General features: G+C 48.4%; 1 protein-coding gene across 2 annotated transcripts in view; it reads right to left on the reverse strand.

Annotated features, from left to right (window-relative positions):
- The window catches only part of MYO15B (myosin XVB), a 961,787-nt gene that overhangs the window by 481,923 nt on the left and 462,372 nt on the right, over nucleotides 1–17,492 (reverse strand). For both annotated transcript variants that reach the window (XM_086930750.1, XM_086930751.1), the window contains one exon: nucleotides 3,400–3,525. In XM_086930750.1, coding sequence (XP_086786876.1) covers nucleotides 3,400–3,525 — 126 coding nt within the window. The remainder of the gene's footprint in view (nucleotides 1–3,399; nucleotides 3,526–17,492) is intronic.

Here is a 17,492-nt window from a genome sequence, read left to right on the forward strand (position 1 = left end):
GGTAGAGAGAATATCACTAGCGAGGTTAAGCCCCGCCCCTCTTCTCCGTTGGCTGGCCTCCTAAACGGTGGCCAGCCATTGGAGAAGAGGTCAGAGGTCCTAGTGGCGTTCTTCTTTCGATCTAAGCCCGTCCTTTTCAGATTGGGGGGCGTGTTTTTGACTTTCTTTCTACATTCTTTGATGTTTTTAGGTCTCCGCCTACGAAAGACTGTGCACATGCGCAGAATAGCTGGCGAAGACCTAAAAACATCAAAGGATGTAAAGAACAGTCAAAAATATGCCCCCCGTCTGAAAAGGACGGGGCTGTTTTGCCAGGGCTGGTTTTTGTTCCGCCGTGTACCGTACACTTTACTGAAAAGAGTGAAGCATTGTAAATGGAGAAAATTACTGCAAATACTATTTACCCATAACAAAAGCGATGGTAGGAATTGCCTTCACGTTATACAGCACTCTGACTTGTCCCAAGGTCTAGGCTGCAGCAGAAGAAGCCTCACTGATCAGTTACACAAAAAACAACAGAGCCGCGTTGTAATTTTTCCTGTCACTACCATTGCCGGTGTTGTGCCACGGAGCTGTAATAAACCTACAGAAACTGATAGTCTCTGATTCGTTGGAAACTCAAGCCTGCGACAGGTCCTTCAGAAGTCACTTTTGTAAATGTAGGAAAAGTGTGCCAATTTCAGGACCGGTAGCACCCCCTCTGCGCAAAAAGTGATGACGAGAACACCTCGAAGAAACTCAACAAAATGGCGATCAAGAACCTCTTCATGCAGCTGAGCTCTTTGCCGGGGGAGGGTGCCGAGACGAAGTTAGGACGGGCTGAAGTCCCTCCGTCGCCCATCACCCCTGAGCCCCCTGCCGGCCCAGAGGAGCCCGAGCTGGACAAGGCGGCATTGGCCGAGAAGTTCTCAGAGACGCGTCGGCTCTTTGAGCAGACCATTAGCCGGCATCAGAGTCTTTCCGAAAGCAAGTCTCCCTCCCAGGGAGCCCTACTTGAGCCCAGGCAGTGCCTTTCCCAGGCTAGCGGGCTCTGAGCCAGCCGCCCCCGAGGAGCCCCGGGCGCGGACAGCTCCCAATGCAGGCCCCATCTCCCGCAGGCTGGAGAGCTTCATGGGGGACAGCGATGGCGAGGAGGGTCGGAACCCGGCCACCGGGACCGGCTCTAGCCAGCCACCCGAGGGACCTGCTCCAGCCCGCAGCCTTCCTGACAAGAAGCCGAGCACAGAACAAGAACTGGTTACTGCACAGCGGAGCCCCCCTCCGCCTCTGGCCGGCCTCCCGCAGCCACAGGTGGCTGTGGTCCGGGCCGAGATGGTCGTGCTGCTCAATGAGACTTCGGACAGCGAGGAGGAGCTGGAAAACAAAGTGTTTGAGCAGCAGGAGCGGGCCCTATTAACCAAGAAGCCGTCGGTCAAGGAGGCGGGGGGTACCCCCGTAACTGCCACGGAGGGGCCCGCGGAGAAGGCACACCCCATGGCCGAGGCTGAGGAGAGCGACGAGGACAGCGATGCCGATGAGCCGCACAGCTACTCCCCGTACTCGGCTGCCGTTGCCTGCGGGATTGAGAATGCAGCTTTCAAAGACTCTGAAAACCAAGGAGTTAGCAGGAAAGGGCCCCCCGAGGGCGAGGATGACAGATACGGCAGTGATTGTTACAATGAAGTGCCGGGATTGTCAGAGGAGGAAACTGGAGTTTTTATGTTGTTGTTGTCGACTTTGTTTCCTTTTGTTGAGTTTTTTTTTTCTTTAATGTTGTCTTATTTTTAACAGGTTATCCTACACCGGTTTTATGTGCTATGTGCAATGATGCTTTGATTGTTTTCTTGTAGTGAATTACTTAAACAACATGTAACCAACGGGGTGATTTGCATAAAATGTGATCTAAACAGCTACAAAAACATTGACCTGATTTTCTGCATTCCGCACTAACGAGTAGACACCCTGCACCCAGGTTGAATCCACGGTAATGGGTATTTTAGAGTTTTGCATGCCAGTCAATAAGTAATGTGCGGGTAACTTATTTCGTAAAAGTTTTGAATCGTCAGCTTAGTTCTCAGGGGCCAACGTATGTTTTTCTTTGAGGTACCCCCAGTCACTGCCACACCGCCGTTACTTTGACGAACGCGTTAAACTGGCTTCAATTATTTAAATCACTCAGATCTGCTAAAATCATGTTTTTTTTAAAATCAAGTTTTGAAACTTGTTACTGGTCCTGCAGCCCTAACATATTCAAATAACAAATGTTTCGTTTAGGTCAATGGAAACCATCTTAGCATAATGCTTCAGACAATGTTATTTCTGTATAATGTGTCACTTTTTGTGAAGTTAGATGTTTTAGTGTTTTTAGGTCTCGGCCTGCGAAATACTTTTTTTTAGGGAATGAAGTAGGTCTGTGTTGAGCGTAGGAGAGCTACATTTTATTTAGCAGTGAGTCTTCCTGTGTATGTGGCTCTGTGTGTGTGTGTGTGTGTGTCTGTGTGTGTGGGGGGGCTCTGTGTGTGTATGTGTGTGTGTGTGTGTGTGTTGCTCTGCGTGTGTGTGTGGGGCGCTGTGTGTGTGGGGGGCTCTGTGTGTGTGGGGGGGCTCTGTTTGTCGCTCTGTGTGTGTGTGTGTGGCTCTGTGTGTGTGTGTGTCTGTGGCTCTGTGTGTGTGTGTGGGGCTCTGTGTGTGCGTGGGGCTCTGTGTGTGTGGGGAGGGCTCTGTGTGTGTGTGACTCTGTGTGTGTGGGGGGGCTCTGTGTGTGGGGGGGCTCTGTGTGTGTGTGGCTCTGTGTGCGTGTGTGTGTGTGGCTCTGTGTGTGTGTCTCTGAGTGTGTGGGGGGGGCTATGTGAGTGTGGGGGGCTCTGTATTCGTGTGGGGCTCTGTGTGTGTGTGGGGCTCTGTGTGTTTGTGTTTGGCATTGGCGAGAGATTAAGATATTGGCATTGTAAATGACAATGCCATTTATTTATCTGTTTTCAAAACCAACACATACATAAACTTTTTGTCATTTACAATGCCAATAGCTCTAACTTTTGCAAAGGCGAGACCGTTGCATTGTAAATGCTTGTTAGAATGTAGGTTTGATAAAACAGAGGGGCAGTTAAACACAGGAATGCTTGGAGAAAGAATACTCACTCCTTTTGGGTTCACCAGCAGTCTCCATAAATGGCTCACAGTGTACCTTGCCCCACAGTGGCAACAACTGTCTAAAACATTTTCTCCACAGGCTCTCTCTGTAACTGCTTATGAGAGCAATAACTCCCACACAGACCCGTTTATTAACAATGCAATACAGTACTTTAGGGAAGAAACCCTGGGGGCTTTACCAGCCTGTAATTGCACTGGTATAGCCTGAAATGGGAAATCTGTATGGGACAACAATGTTTATAGGGACCCAGGCTTCTGTTAGAGCCTTACTGGGTTTTGGCTCTGGACTGCTTTCTCTGCAAGGTTCCTCCTCCTCTTCTTCATCTTCAGAGTTCCTCCTCGGCAGAAGGATCTTGGAGGTGGGGCGGACTTTCTTCATCTCTGTTTCTCCTTTCCCTGCAGGGAAGACACCATTGAATTCAGTGTTTTATGTCATGCCATACCAAACTGTTGAGCTGGCAAACATTTTCAGATGCTTCCATCTGGTTTTGAAGAAAATATATATTCTAGTGAATCTTCTGCTACAACTTCATTGGTGGTCTCTCAAAAGTGTACATCCCTTTGTCTGGAGTGCATCTCTGTACCTCACCTCAACAGCTGTGAATCCTACATCCCCACACTTTGACTCTGCTTTTTAACCACCCACTCACCACATTCACAGATATTAGTCCCAGCAGAACCTCCCCTACTGCTCATATTCAATCAACAGTTCTGCACATGCCACACCTCCCATACCACACTGTAAGGACAAGTGCTTACTCTACAATCAGTGGCGTAACATAGGCCCCCGCGGTGCGTGGAGAGGGCCCAAGCTCCAGTGGCCCCCCTCAGCACAGTACCCTGGCCTGAGAGCGCCTGACGAGTTCAAAGGGGGGGCCTCCATGTAGTTTGCTGGGGGCCTGCTCAAGTTTCGTTACGCTATTGTCTGCAATTTGCTACTCCACATCAACTAAATCTTCCACACTGCTCTGCCCAGACTCCAACTACTTACCATTCAGCATCTACCCCACACAACACTCTACACCTCCCCCAGCTATTTTGCATCTGTTCAACCACTGCTAATCTTTGAACAGATACCAATACCTTCTCAACCAGTCCGTAAATTTAATTGTTGATACTTAAAATTGTTACAATAAATTAAAAATAAAAATTACACATTACATTAAATAACAGTATCCAGAATGCCAGACATTTGTGGAGAAAGTAAAATGATTGTTAATTTCCAATTACATTCAGCCAGGTGCTGGCAAAGTCAATTGATCTGACATTGCCCTCCAACTTTTTGGCTTTGTCAGTGCTTGTTTTGTATTGTGAATGTGTTTGTGTATTTTATTGGTGCAACCCCTACCAGGCCCTGCCAATGTATACATAACTGGCTAAAAGCAAATCAAATGTTTGGCCTCAAAAAGTACTCACTATCTTAGTATTCCCTGTCACTGAAGGGAATAACTTTATGGTGGATGTGCTCCTTGTGGAGGCCATTGTTTGTTCGTGGTGATACTCTTTGTGAAGGGAACTGCTTTGTGTGTGGGTGTGCTGCTTGTAGAAGTGCAGAATTCTGCCATTTATGCTGAAATTAGCCAATGGATGAAATTGGCTGCCCCACTGCCCCATGCCTTATGCTGCAGTAGACAGATGAAAAAATGAATGGCACAGCAAGAGACCAATGGATGAAAAGGACCAGCTGAAAGCAGCTATAAGCATACTCTACATGTAATGTTAGTGAAATCAAAAAGTCGTGGTAACGTCAGACCTAAAAAAATATAAAAAATGTGATGTACATACTGAAAAACAAAAATACTTGCATCTAAACCATTATCACAATGACGGAAACTTTAGCAACATCAACACAATTCTTATGTTTTTTTCTTGTTCAGACATGATATTACAGCTGCTTTACAGTGACGATCACCTACATTAACCAGTCGGGGAGGTAGGGAGAATATGGGATAGAGACTCAATTTTTAAGAGCAAAGTCTACAGCACCCGACTTGTAGGGAAAGGACTTCCCGCAGTCTCTTCATAAGATTATTACAACCAGGAGGTTATCAAATCAATAGTTGCAGAATTTGCGTAAAACTCTGTTTGAAAAAAGGAGCAAAAACTGCTTTTTGTGAGCCCGCTTCGTATTTACCCAGCAGCAGACGTGGAAGGCCAATACTGGCATAGAGAGGATGCCCAGTTTGGATGAAAAAAGTTACTCACCTGTAACTATAGTTCTCCAGCATTGGTATCTTTCGGAGATGTGATGCACGTGACTGAATAATTCCCTGCTGCGAAGGTGGGAGTGCCACCATAACCTTACAGAAGCAGTATGAGATTATAGTTGCCTTGAAAGGCTTTAAAACATTATCACTCGAGCAGCGCAGTTACCTCGTTCTGAAAGACCTGAAATCCTGTAAATGAGATGAATGCGATGGCTGCCACTCCTCCCAGAGGCCAGCTCACCTCAGATTTCCTGCACAAGTGTAAAAAGCAGAAGCTAACAAGAAGAGAGCCTCTGTTTGGGGAGGAGGGCAGGCCACATGTGAGGAGGGAGGGCCACATGGGAATCGATAAAACATATAAATGCTGGAGAACTTTAGGTACAGATATGCCATGTTTTGCCCTCCAGCAAAAAATCCTTCATAGATTCACATTCTTGAATCAGAATAGCAAGCAGTACCATAAGTTTGCCGATGGTCCGTTAATAATAGAATTGCCCACAATTAATTGAAAAAATAATGAAGGGGGGAGGAGCCTGGCTCGCAACCATGATGGCCGCCTGACTCCTCGGCTCCGCTTACCTTCTCGCCAGTTTCCCGGTTTCCGCGATATCCTGTTCATAATCCTCGGACTGCATGGCGCTGGCGGAACCGGGAGGAGAGCCTGATCCTACCGCTGTGTTTTGATGCCTGCTCCCGGCAGTGGAAGCGCCGCGACGCCCTCGCCTTCTCCGAACGCTGCGAGGCTGGCTCTGGGTCTTTGTCCTTGGTGTGAGCCCGGCCCCGTGTTGAACGACGACTGCCAGTGAGTGCTGGGCGGGGCTGGCTGACATGTCGCCACTGCTACATTTCGATCCAGGCGTCTTGCCTGCAGCTCCCTCTGACCTGAGCGCCGTAGCTGCAGGAGCCACATTGTTGCATCCCTTCGGGTCCGAGCCAGCTCCGCCGCTACTTTGTTTCCCTGAGTGCCGGGATGGGCGCCATCTTCTTGCCTGCCTTCACCCTCCGATGGTGAATATCCAGGACTGAGCCCGCGATAGCGTCACAACGAGGGTGATGGAGACTGCTGCCCCTGCGCCCCCCGTCTGGGCTCGTCATGCTAGGAACCAGCAGGATGATTTAGGGAATGCTGAAAATGCAGGCGACCGACCAACAGAGCGGTTCCGTGTACATCTGCCCCAATTGAAGGACAATGCTGCGCCCTCTCTCCCCAAGGAGCCATTGCGGCTATGCGACATCCTGAGCGCCCTGTGCACCTTGAGGGCTGACCTGCGTACTGCTGCTGGGGAATTGGGGGATCGGATGGACGCGATTCTGTCCGCGACCCCCCTACCTGTCAGTGAAAGTCCGCGGGAGCTGGCCACTACGCCACACCCGGTGTTACATCCTCGTGGCTCCTCCGCCCCGGTCGCCGTTGAAGTGGAGGCGGCGCGGGGCTCCAATCCTGTAAGCGAACTGGCGGGAGCACCCTTGGGGAGATCCGGAGTGTTTGGGACTGTTTTATGGCCGGGGAGACGGCATCGGGCGCCATTTTTTGAAGATCCCTCAATGACTGCTAGCGGAATGCACTCCCCTCTCTTGGAGCGGTTGCGATTGTTTGGACTGGCTGCACTTGGGGGACCATTGCCCTGCGATGCCTCTTCTTGCATCATTGACGTTTTCTCGGCAGCGAGCTGGATGAACTTTTGCGACCATTCTCCCATCCTGACGAGGTCCCCTCATCCACTTACTTCATCCGAGTTGTTTTCTATCCAGTTGGACTGCGTCGCTGCATCTTACCGTAAGGGGCAAGGTTGAGGGTGTCCCCTCTCCCTTCGGAACTGTCTTCCTTGTACTGCTGGGACACTGATGGACTGCCGGGGATTTCACACGTTGGTACTGTATTGGTAGTGGGGTTGGGGTAAGGGTGGCCGGAATAACGTACTTTGGTGGTTTTGGACATGTTCTTACGGCCCTCCCCCGGTCTTATGTGATTTATACTCCTTCTCTTTCTTTTCCTTATGGAACTCTTTCTCCCTTCTCTCTTTACTTGCTTCTACATTTCGGGTTCTCTTTTTGGGGCGACAGACACACTGCTGGGGGGGGGGTAGGCCATAGCCTCTGCATGCGTGTAGGGTGGGGGGTCTTCGTTGTTTCGCTTTTGTTTTCTATGGACCTTATTTTCCCTTATTTTTGTTTCTTCTTTTCCTTTTTTGCTTTCTCTTGGGTCAGTGGGGTGGTTTGGAGTTCGGTGGGTAGCGGCTGGCACGCGCCACTCATTGTTTGTCGTCATCCTGTTGTTCTATCTCTGTGCCGCCATTTTGGCTATGTTTATTGCTCGCTGGATTTCATTGAAAGACGCTGCCCGCTTCGTACTTAGATGGATGTTTTGCGCACTGATCCTTCCTGTTTCTGTATCTCCTTATATAAAAAATCATTTGAAAATTAACCTTAACTTCTCCTGACACTCGGGGCATGTGGAATCCAGGGTGAAACTTATTGTATGCTTTTGTGTACTGACGTGCTATTGAGTTGACGTACATTTTGCTGCTAAGCTTAAGAAGTGTCGAGGCCGGCCGGATGGTTGTAGGCCCGTATTTGTTCTTTGAAAGTGCAAAATAAAGGTTTTCAAAAAAAAAAAAAATAATAAATAATGAAGCATTGCTCTTCCCAGCACTGTATGGCTGTCTGCTCCAGCATCCGAACAGTAGGGTTGAGGGAAGGGATGGCGATTCTTCCAGGTAGCTGCTTGGCAGATGTTAGTAAATGGCACTCCTGCATAGAGAGACAATGATGCTGCCATACTCATGGTGGAGTGCAGTGACTGTCTATAACAGAGGACATACCACAAAGTGCAGACATAAGTCCCTGACCATGCAATCACAACCACTTTTCCCCATAATTTTGGCTATGGGTACCTGCTTGCATTGAACTCGCATTCCCCTGTTGCAAACAGGTTTAATCTTGGTTTTCTCTGGAACACTCGTCTCAATAGAGTGCTATTGCTTTCCTATTTGTGGCATCTCTGCAATGTGCGGCTGAGGAAGTCCATTTGGTCTTTATCTGCTCCTGGTAGATGTTCAGTCTTTAGCAATATCTTGCATTTTATAACCCAGTGTCACAGGTGTTGAGCCTTCAGTGACAGTACCAGAGATCTTGTGAGTCCCTGTTTGTTGTAGCAGCTGCGGCCAGTGCCGGTAAGAGCGGTGGCCCCAGTTGGCGTGGGGGGTATTTCGACAGACGGCGAGGAGGGAAAACTAATTATTTATATAATTTTCGCTCGAGGTTGTCTGTTTATTTAGCTCACCCACAATTGGCATAAGTTAACTTATTTATAAGTTCCCAGAGTTGGTACCAGGGGTACCCAGGGCCTGTAAGCTAAAGTGTCCCTCATGGACTGCAGCACTTATTGTGCCACCACGAGTGTGACAAAGCAAAGCAAGACTCAAAGCCTCAGTTCCGGACTGCTAACATGACTTTATTATTTAAACTAATGACAAATTCCAGACCTACCCTTTTAGTATATATACACCTCACCCCTAAGGCAGGCCTATTGAGCCCTATGGTAGGGTGCTGTATATTAAAAAGTGGTATATGTGTTTTAGTAACTTTACATGTCTTGACAATAAAAACCCTGCATTGTTGATTTTACTATGGAAAGGCTAGTAGCCCCATTGGCAAGTACAGAGTTATATGCTGACAACTCAGCAGTGCTAACTTCTGAATGGGGCTACTAACCATGATACTTCGAGGTATTAAGAATCTCTGTAATAAACCCATAAACCCAACAAGTTGCTCAAGTCGAATTTAATGTAAATGTTGCACAAATAGCAATTTTAGAAAGCTGCCACTTTGGTGCCTAAAGTCTCCAGTGATCATTTATGGTTGCACACAAGCTGCTGTCCTCCAGACAGCCTTCTGCCCCCCTGGGGGAATAGAGAATGACTCCCAGGAAGGAACACAAAAGGCCTGTCAATGGTAGAGGTGTGACCTTGCACTGGCAGGCGGGCCAAACAGGGTGTGAGCCTGAAAGGCAAGCTTCAAAAGCGAAGCTGCCTTTAAAGGGCAAATGGTAGTCATACACAAGAGGTGTTGCTCTTTTGTTTTAGCAGACAGGCTGGCTTTTCGGATATGGAGGGAGAAGTCATGGCCAAACTGTTTTTTTCCATGGTCGTGTAGCCACCAGGTAGTTGCGATGAGCTAGGGAGCTAAACAACCCAAGAAAAGGGTTCTGCTTTGTTGGGGTTAAGTCGAATGTTGCATTCGGGGCCAGCTAGAAGCCACATTTTTCTGTAAGTCGTCACTAGGTGGGAGGAAACCTGGTAGCACCTTGCCTAGTAGTCACCACATCCCTCCAGGGCAAAATCATGCCATAATAGTGGTACCCCTTGCACCCCGACCTCAGATCATGTTGTTACTAGATAGAGGACCAAATTACTTTCCTGATGTTCCCTGGACACAGCAAAGAGAGGCTGCATCAAAGACTGGACTGCACCTGCTTACATCGGGGGCTAGCAAAGAAAGGACTGTGCATGTGGTGTGGCGCTCATGGAAAAGTCGGCTCTAAGCCCCATAAAGAGAAGGCAACTCCAAGAGTCAGTTAGCTGACTCCCTCTTACAGCCACTGGGCCATAAAAGGTGAGAAAGCAACTCCTCCGAGAGTACAGCACCAAGAAGTCTGATCGCTGCAGGACACCAAGGTAGACCCTCAAAAATAACATCCGAATCTGCTGTACCCGGAAGCGTCATCAGAGTGCAGTTTGGTCACTCAACACCGAATTTACTGCAAGTTAAGGAGAACTACTGGTTTTGCTGTAACTAGAAACCAGTAGACCAGTGGTAACTGGTTTTGTGCTGGACTTCTTCCAGACTCTTGGGATATAGACCCCCTGAGGCCAAAGTTGCCCCTCCTTGTTCGTTGGCCAAGGGGTAGCCACAGGGAGACTCCCAACACTGGCTCAGCATCCTTGTGCATCTTCAGCATTTTGCATCCCTTGCATCAAGAACACTCCATTGGTTTCCGTAGCGGTTCGCCCATAGACCCTAGAACTGGACTGTAGACTGTTTTAACTGCTAGAAAACTGTTCAACCGGGGCTTACTAGTCCCTGTGACCGTCTAACTTTTGAAGTTGGTTCCCCCAAGAGTACTCTTATAGCCGTCTTTAAGTTACTTGTTGTGGCTAACCCTAAAACTGCGAGTCTGGATAAAGTACAATGATTTATTACGCTAAGAGAAAGCTTCAATTTATCGTCTTGTTCTTGAAATTCATAACTCTGTAGCCCTCCAGTGGATGTTTGTCATTGAGATGTCTATTTAAAGATAAAAATGCAACCTATTTTTATAAATTAGTGAGGGATTTTTTTTGTGTTGTGTTTCCTTCTTATTCAAGTGTGTTGGTACTTGTTAATGCTTTACACTTATTCCTGTGAAAAGCCTGACTGCCCTGAGCCGCAGCTACCCAGGACTCAGCTAAGTTTTTACAAAAAAACCTGACTGGTCCTGATATGGAATTGTACCTTTCTTACACTGTGAGGTCACATAACCACACAATATAATGAACCACTTTCCTCACAAGTGTAAGTCCTAATTGTTGGAACCGCTTGCTTACTGAGTGTGTCATGGCAACCCTGAATGGAGGTTTGATCAACCAATTGTTGAGGAATGGGTATCCCAGTGACCCAAACACAGAAGGCGCCCTGCTACTGGTGTCATACAATTTGTGAATAGCTTCGGAGCTGATGTGAGGCCAAAATGGATCTCTATGAATTGGTAATGGTGACCAGTCACCTCGCACCTTAATAACTTACATTTGCAATAAAGTGGAATGTGAAAGTTGGCATTTTGAGGTACCAATGATGCCTGAAGTTCTCTCTCTCGTTTACCAGCTGCAACAGTTGCTGCTTAGTGACTATTTGGAAATACTATTTTCTCAGTAAGACTATGAACTGATGTAGATCTAGGATGGGTCTCCATTTGTCTGATCTTTCCTTCTTGATTAGAAAAAATCTAATTTAGAAGCCTACACTTGGCTGATGCTTTGAAGCTGGGCTCATTAGCATGAGGAGGATTTTGTTCTTGAGTAAGCACAGACCTTGGGCAGCGATGACTGTGGGCGACACAGGAGAAATCTCACTGAGTCTCCAAAGGGAATGAGACACAATAACCATATATACAATGTTATTTGCACCCATCATGACCTATAGGCCAATATACTTTCACCATTTCGGTCAAGAGTTCATCAGTGGCAAAAGTCTGTCTCTTGTGATTTTGGGTAGGTACATACCCTTTGCTTAATATTATGGCTTGTTGCAGGATACAGATGGTTGTTTTCTATAGGATGGTTACTGCTGTTGACTGTAGTAGTACTGACAATATTGGGTCCACAGCGCCTGGTATGGTTGGTAACTATTGCTCTGATAGCCCCTGCAGTATGAAGTACTCTTTGCTCTGGTGCTTCAAAAAGGCTGAGGGCATCAATATTGTAAGATGCCTAGAGATTTGGCCATGTAGACACCTCCGGGCATACGTAGCACTCTATAAAAGCCTGATTTCTTTTCATGAGACTCTCCTGATGCTGATGGCACTTTAACTTCAGGTACCACTGAAGGGCCGCTATCTGTCATCTGGCATATGCCAGCAACAGGATACATGAGGCCAAGCAGATTCAGACCCTGCAGAACTGGGATAAGAGGTAGTCAGAAAACTTTGAATCGTTTCCTGAATATCCACAATTTGTTGGAGAAGGAAAGGCTTTCCTGCAGGTCCCGTTCAGTACCAGCCAGCCAAAGTTGAAAATACATGGCCTCCTCTCCACTGCAATGAAGCATCCACAGCCACCAGTACTTTTCTAAAAATGGGTGGAGGGAGCATGGCCAACCATTTATTTATTTAGGATTTGTAATGCGCATGGCTGCCTCAGCAACGAGGCGTCCCAGCGCAACCAGAAACCAAGAGACATGAGACCATGGAAGGCGGGGTAAAGAATTAGACGACCAATGTAGGGAAAAGCCAGGTCTTTAAGGCTTTGCGAAAGGCCAGATGATTCGTAATGCTTCTCATAAAGACAGGAAGCGAGTTCCAAAGCTTCGCCACCAGGTAACAGAAGGAGCGACCTCCGGCCCTCGCTTTCCAGACTCGCGGAACACGGGCCAGCGCGAGATCAGCGGAGCGCAGCAGACGCCCCGACTCGTAAGGCGCCATCAAATGAAGTAACCCTGCTGGGGCCTAAATTGTCAGAATCTTATGGGAAAAGCACAACACCTTAAACTCGATGTACTTTTCAACCGTTAGCCAATGCAGTTTAGGGAGCACATGCGCCACTGAGCAGGATCTAGGCAGTGCAACCAAGAGCCGGGCCGCTGCGTTCTGAACCCTTTGCAACTGCTTGATACTCACCTTATTTGCCCCCAAGTAAAGAGAATTACTGTAATCCAATATGGACAAAATAGATGCCTGTACAATGGTCTGGTGCACCTTGGGAGGAAAGAAACCCAGCAGTGGTCTTAAACCCCGCAACAGCCCAAAACAAACCCCAGCCACGGCTTTTGTTTGTTTATCAAAGGTCAGACCATTAACCAACCACACACCCAAGTTCTTCACAACCTCCTTAGGGAGTGGGGCGGGTTTGAGACGATTCGGCCAGCACTGCTCAGACCAAAGCGCCCGGTCCCTGCCGAACAACAAGATCTCCGACTTGCTCGCATTTAGCTACAAACAATTTGCTGCCATCCAGTCGGAGATGGCCAGGAGATCGTCCTTGAACTTCCTCAAACTGGTGTTGCATTTCTTAGAGAAAGCGATCACCAGTTGGGCATCGTCCGCATATGACACCAGGGATAGCCCCCTGCCCTATGCCATCTCCGCCAGGGGTCTAACATACAAGTTAAACAGGAGTGGACTTAGGACCGAGCCCTGTGGCACCCCCCGATGCAGGCCAAATCCTGGGAATTAAATGGAGGAACTAAAACGTGGAAGGACCTATCCTCAAGAAAGGACCGAATCCAGGCTAAGGCCGCGTCCCCAATCCCAACTTCCAGGTGGCGTTTCAAGAGTATGTCATGGGAAACGGTGTCAAATGCGGCACTTAAGTTCAAAAGTACCAGCGCCGCTGAGTTTCCAACATCCAAGCTGCCCCGAATAGCCTCCGACACAACCAGTAGCGCAGACTCGGTGCTATGCCTGGGTCGGGAACCATGCTGTGACAGATCAAAAATGGCGTTCTGCTCAAGGAACTTCACAAGAGTAGAGTTCACATGGGATTCCACTAGCTTAGCCCAAAAAGGGAGCTGGGAGATTGGCCGATAGTTGCCAGGTTCCCCGGGTCCAGAGAAGACTTTTTAGTAATGGAATAACTTTAGCATGTTTCCATCCCCGAGGGACTGTAGCTGACCTAAGCGACAAATTGGCCAGCTCTAAGCACTCAGGAGAAATCAGAGAGTGAAACTGGTGGAAAAAAGCAGGGGACAGGGCATCACCTGGAGAAACTTATTTCATTTTTAGGTCTCGCCTGTCGATGCGCATGCGCATCGAGCAAGCGAGACTATTGCGAGTTATCCACTCTTTATCTGCACTGCAAGGAATCGTGGCGATTCCTTGCAGTGCCCGTGACTTTTAAGGTCAATGCGCATGCGCATTAAGCTTATGCGCATGCGCATTGACCTTAAAAGTCACGGGCGCGTGCATGTCAGTCTTTGTTTACCCGCTCCGCCCCCTCCCGCCGTGTCGCCTTGTTTAACTATGTAGACGTATACTTTGTTGTATTTCTTAGGTTTGCTGACAGACTTAATATACATAGCAAGTTGTTTTATCATCAACCCCTTACCAAGTGTCACATTCGTTGTTCCTGGTGGTTGGCTTTTCTTTTTTCTCTATCACGCACTTTTTAAGATTTTTCCTACTCCAAGATGGCCGACACCAATTTGCGGCTTAGTCCATTTTCCATCTTCATAACACATATGCGTTAAAACGTCGTGTGATGCAGTCGACGTTTTCTAGCGAGACTCGAGCGGTGCCGTCCTGACATCACGCTGCGGTAGAAAATCTTGCCGAAGCTTTGTTTTGCATGCTGGCGAGTCCCCTCACATTTGATTAAGTTTCACGGCATTTTCGTAATTACGGCACTCTAGATTACAAGTAGCTTACTGCACCCGAAATGCTGTCCTTAAGTCTGAGCTTCAAATGGGTCAAATCAGGCGAACAGTTAATAAGCAGCCTTCGTTCTATGTTTAAGTGCAGTTAAGTTTATCCTGACTCTGAAAGATGGGCTACTTTACTCTTTATTTTTTCATTTTTTATTTTTGAGGCCCCGCGTTTTCCCTCTGTAAGATCGCCGTTTTCTATACAAGCAATTTTCAACCTTCGTTCAGTTAACAGCTTTACCTGTGATTTATGATCTACGGCCGCCATCTTTCCTCTCTAGAACGTGCTGGTTTACGTTCTAGCATTCCGGTGAATCGTTATTACCAGGTGTACACACTTGTACGCAAGGCGTTTTGTATTTAAACCCTGCTCCAGACCTCGCCTCTACCGTTTCCGGCCTGCACGTTCGAGGGGCGTAGCGGCTGGCTTTCCGATCGGGCTGGACATCCGCTTTGTGTGAGGTAAGCACCCACTGTGGGGGTTCGAGTCTATCACTTTATTATCTCTGGCCTGATTCGCCTACTAGCAATACGTTCTTTGCTTTTTTTCAGGCTACCCATTACTACATGATGTCCTGAATCATAAGCTTCCGACTCCCGATAGTTACGCTGTTTATATTTCCGGTACACTGAATTAACATGGTAAATATATTTTGTGTGTGTACCCATATACACACCATGCTTTTTGGGATGCCTCCTTCGGACTCCTTTGTTATTGAGCCTGATTGCCTTTTTTCGATAGTTCTCTTATGTGTGTCATTGCTCTTTTACCGGTCAGAATACTTTGTTTCACATTGCTTTGTTTATCGTCTTCAGATTTGCCCGTATTTTTCTCCCTCTAGGTCCGGATTTCGCATCGACCCCTGGTGCCCCTCAGGTCCCGATTCTTAAGCCTCACTGTGTATAGCTGCTATTTTATCGTTTTCCTGCAATCTGTCTGTACCTTTGGGTGATTGCTTATTCAGGACTTACGACTAATATTTACGGTAAACTTCCTCATTTCATCCTCGATTCTCTGCTATTTAGATACCAGGGAGTCTTTAAAGGCGCCCTCACCCTCACTCACCCCCACTCACCCTCAACCCCTCACCCTCAACCCCTCACCCTCAACCCCTCACCCTCAACCCCTCACCCTCAACCCCTCACCCTCACCCTCACTCACCCTCAACCCCTCACCCACCCTCAACCCCTCACCCTCAACCCCTCACCCTCAATCCCTCACCCTCACTCACTCACCCTCACTCACCCACACTCACCCTCACTCACACTCACCCACCCTCACTCACACTCCCCCTCACTCACCTTCACCCTCACTCACCCTCAACCCCTCACCCTCACTCACCCCCCCTCACCCTCAACCCCTCACCCTCAACCCCTCACCCTCCCTCACCCTCACTCACCCTCAACACCTCACCCTCACTCACCCTCAACCCCTCACCCTCACTCACCCTCAACCCCTCACCCTCAATCCCTCACCCACACTCACCCACACTCACCCTCACTCACCCTCACTCACCCTCACCCTCACTCACCCTCACCCTCACTCACCCTCACCCTCACTCACCCTCACCCTCACTCACCCTCAACCCCTCACCCTCACTCACCCTCAACCCCTCACCCACCCTCAACCCCTCACCCTCAACCCCTCACCCTCAACCCCTCACCCTCAACCCCTCACTCACCCTCAACCCCTCACTCACCCTCACTTACCCTCACCCTCAACCCCTCAGCCTCACCCTCACTCACCCTCAACCCCTCACCCTCACTCACCCTCACTCACCCTCAACCTCATGCTAAAGATTTACAAAAAAAACCATAAACAATTCTAAAAGCACTAACTCTAATGCTGCGAGACCTATTGCATTTCTAATGCTTGTTAAACAAGGAGCTTCAAAGTCCCCAGGTGTCAGGAGCGGGAATGATAACAAACTGTTACCCCCCATGTTCTCCGCCACTTCTGGCATCTCCCCCTCCAAATGAGGGGCCACCGAAGGTAGGCCCTTATAAATGTGGTCAACTTTATTAACAAAGTACAATGCAAGTGCTTCGCATTGATGGTTGGAGGCAATAGGAGAGACACTGGCCACCCCTGCAATCTTCATACCTTTGAGCAGGGAGAAGATAGTCCTTGCGGGGTTTGAACTGGCTAAGATTTTATTGGTCACAAACCCCACCTGTGCTCTCTGAATACCTTTATGATATTGTTTGACAGTCGCCCGATATTCTAATTTAGCAGACACATCATAACAGCGTCGCCTAGCCGCTTGCAGCCCTTCTTTGCTTGTGTGAGTGCCTTATTGAACCACGGGTTGGAGGGTCCTCGCCCCTTGCTTCCCCTTTGGCCGGGATACAGCTATCCAGGCCAGCCTTCAGCCATTTCTAAACACGCAGATTAGCCGCATCTGCATCAGATGTAAGCTGGGGCCTATGCTTGACAAGCCAAGCAGAAAAGAGATCCGGATCCAACTTATGCCATGGGCGTTTAAGGACCTCGGCTTTGCCTTGTAGCTGCAAAACAAATGACACCATAAAATGATCGGTCCAGGCTAGTGGCATTGGCAGACGGACTATAAGAGGACTCAAGTTGGAAAAGATAAGGTCCAGCAAGTGGCCTGCCACATGGGTACCTTCGAGCACATGCAGCAGCAGCTGGAAGGCCTCCAGATCTGCCAGAAAACTGGCGATCTCCGCTTTCCCCCATTCTCTAGGCGAAGATTCAGGTCGCCAAGAATGGTAAAATTTGCCGCCCTACCAGCCAAATGTCCTACTTTGCCCAATAAGACATCCCTAAACAAACTTGACGACCAGGCGGCCTGTAAATTAGAAGACCAGATATTGTAAAATGATGGCTAAGCTTAATTTTGAAGAGAGCACTTTCACAGTCCGCTATCTTTTCCTTACACGGACTAAAAGAGTAAGCTTCCTTGGCAACCAGCGCAATGCCGCCCCCTCTCCCTCCCTCTCTATTGATGGTCTTCAACACATACCCTTGAGGCGAGAAGATGTGACTCCGATCGGCTACGCTCAGAGCCCTGTGGAATT

Source organism: Lissotriton vulgaris, chromosome 7 (genome assembly GCF_964263255.1).
Source record: "Lissotriton vulgaris chromosome 7, aLisVul1.2, whole genome shotgun sequence".
NCBI classification, from domain to species: domain Eukaryota; kingdom Metazoa; phylum Chordata; class Amphibia; order Caudata; family Salamandridae; genus Lissotriton; species Lissotriton vulgaris.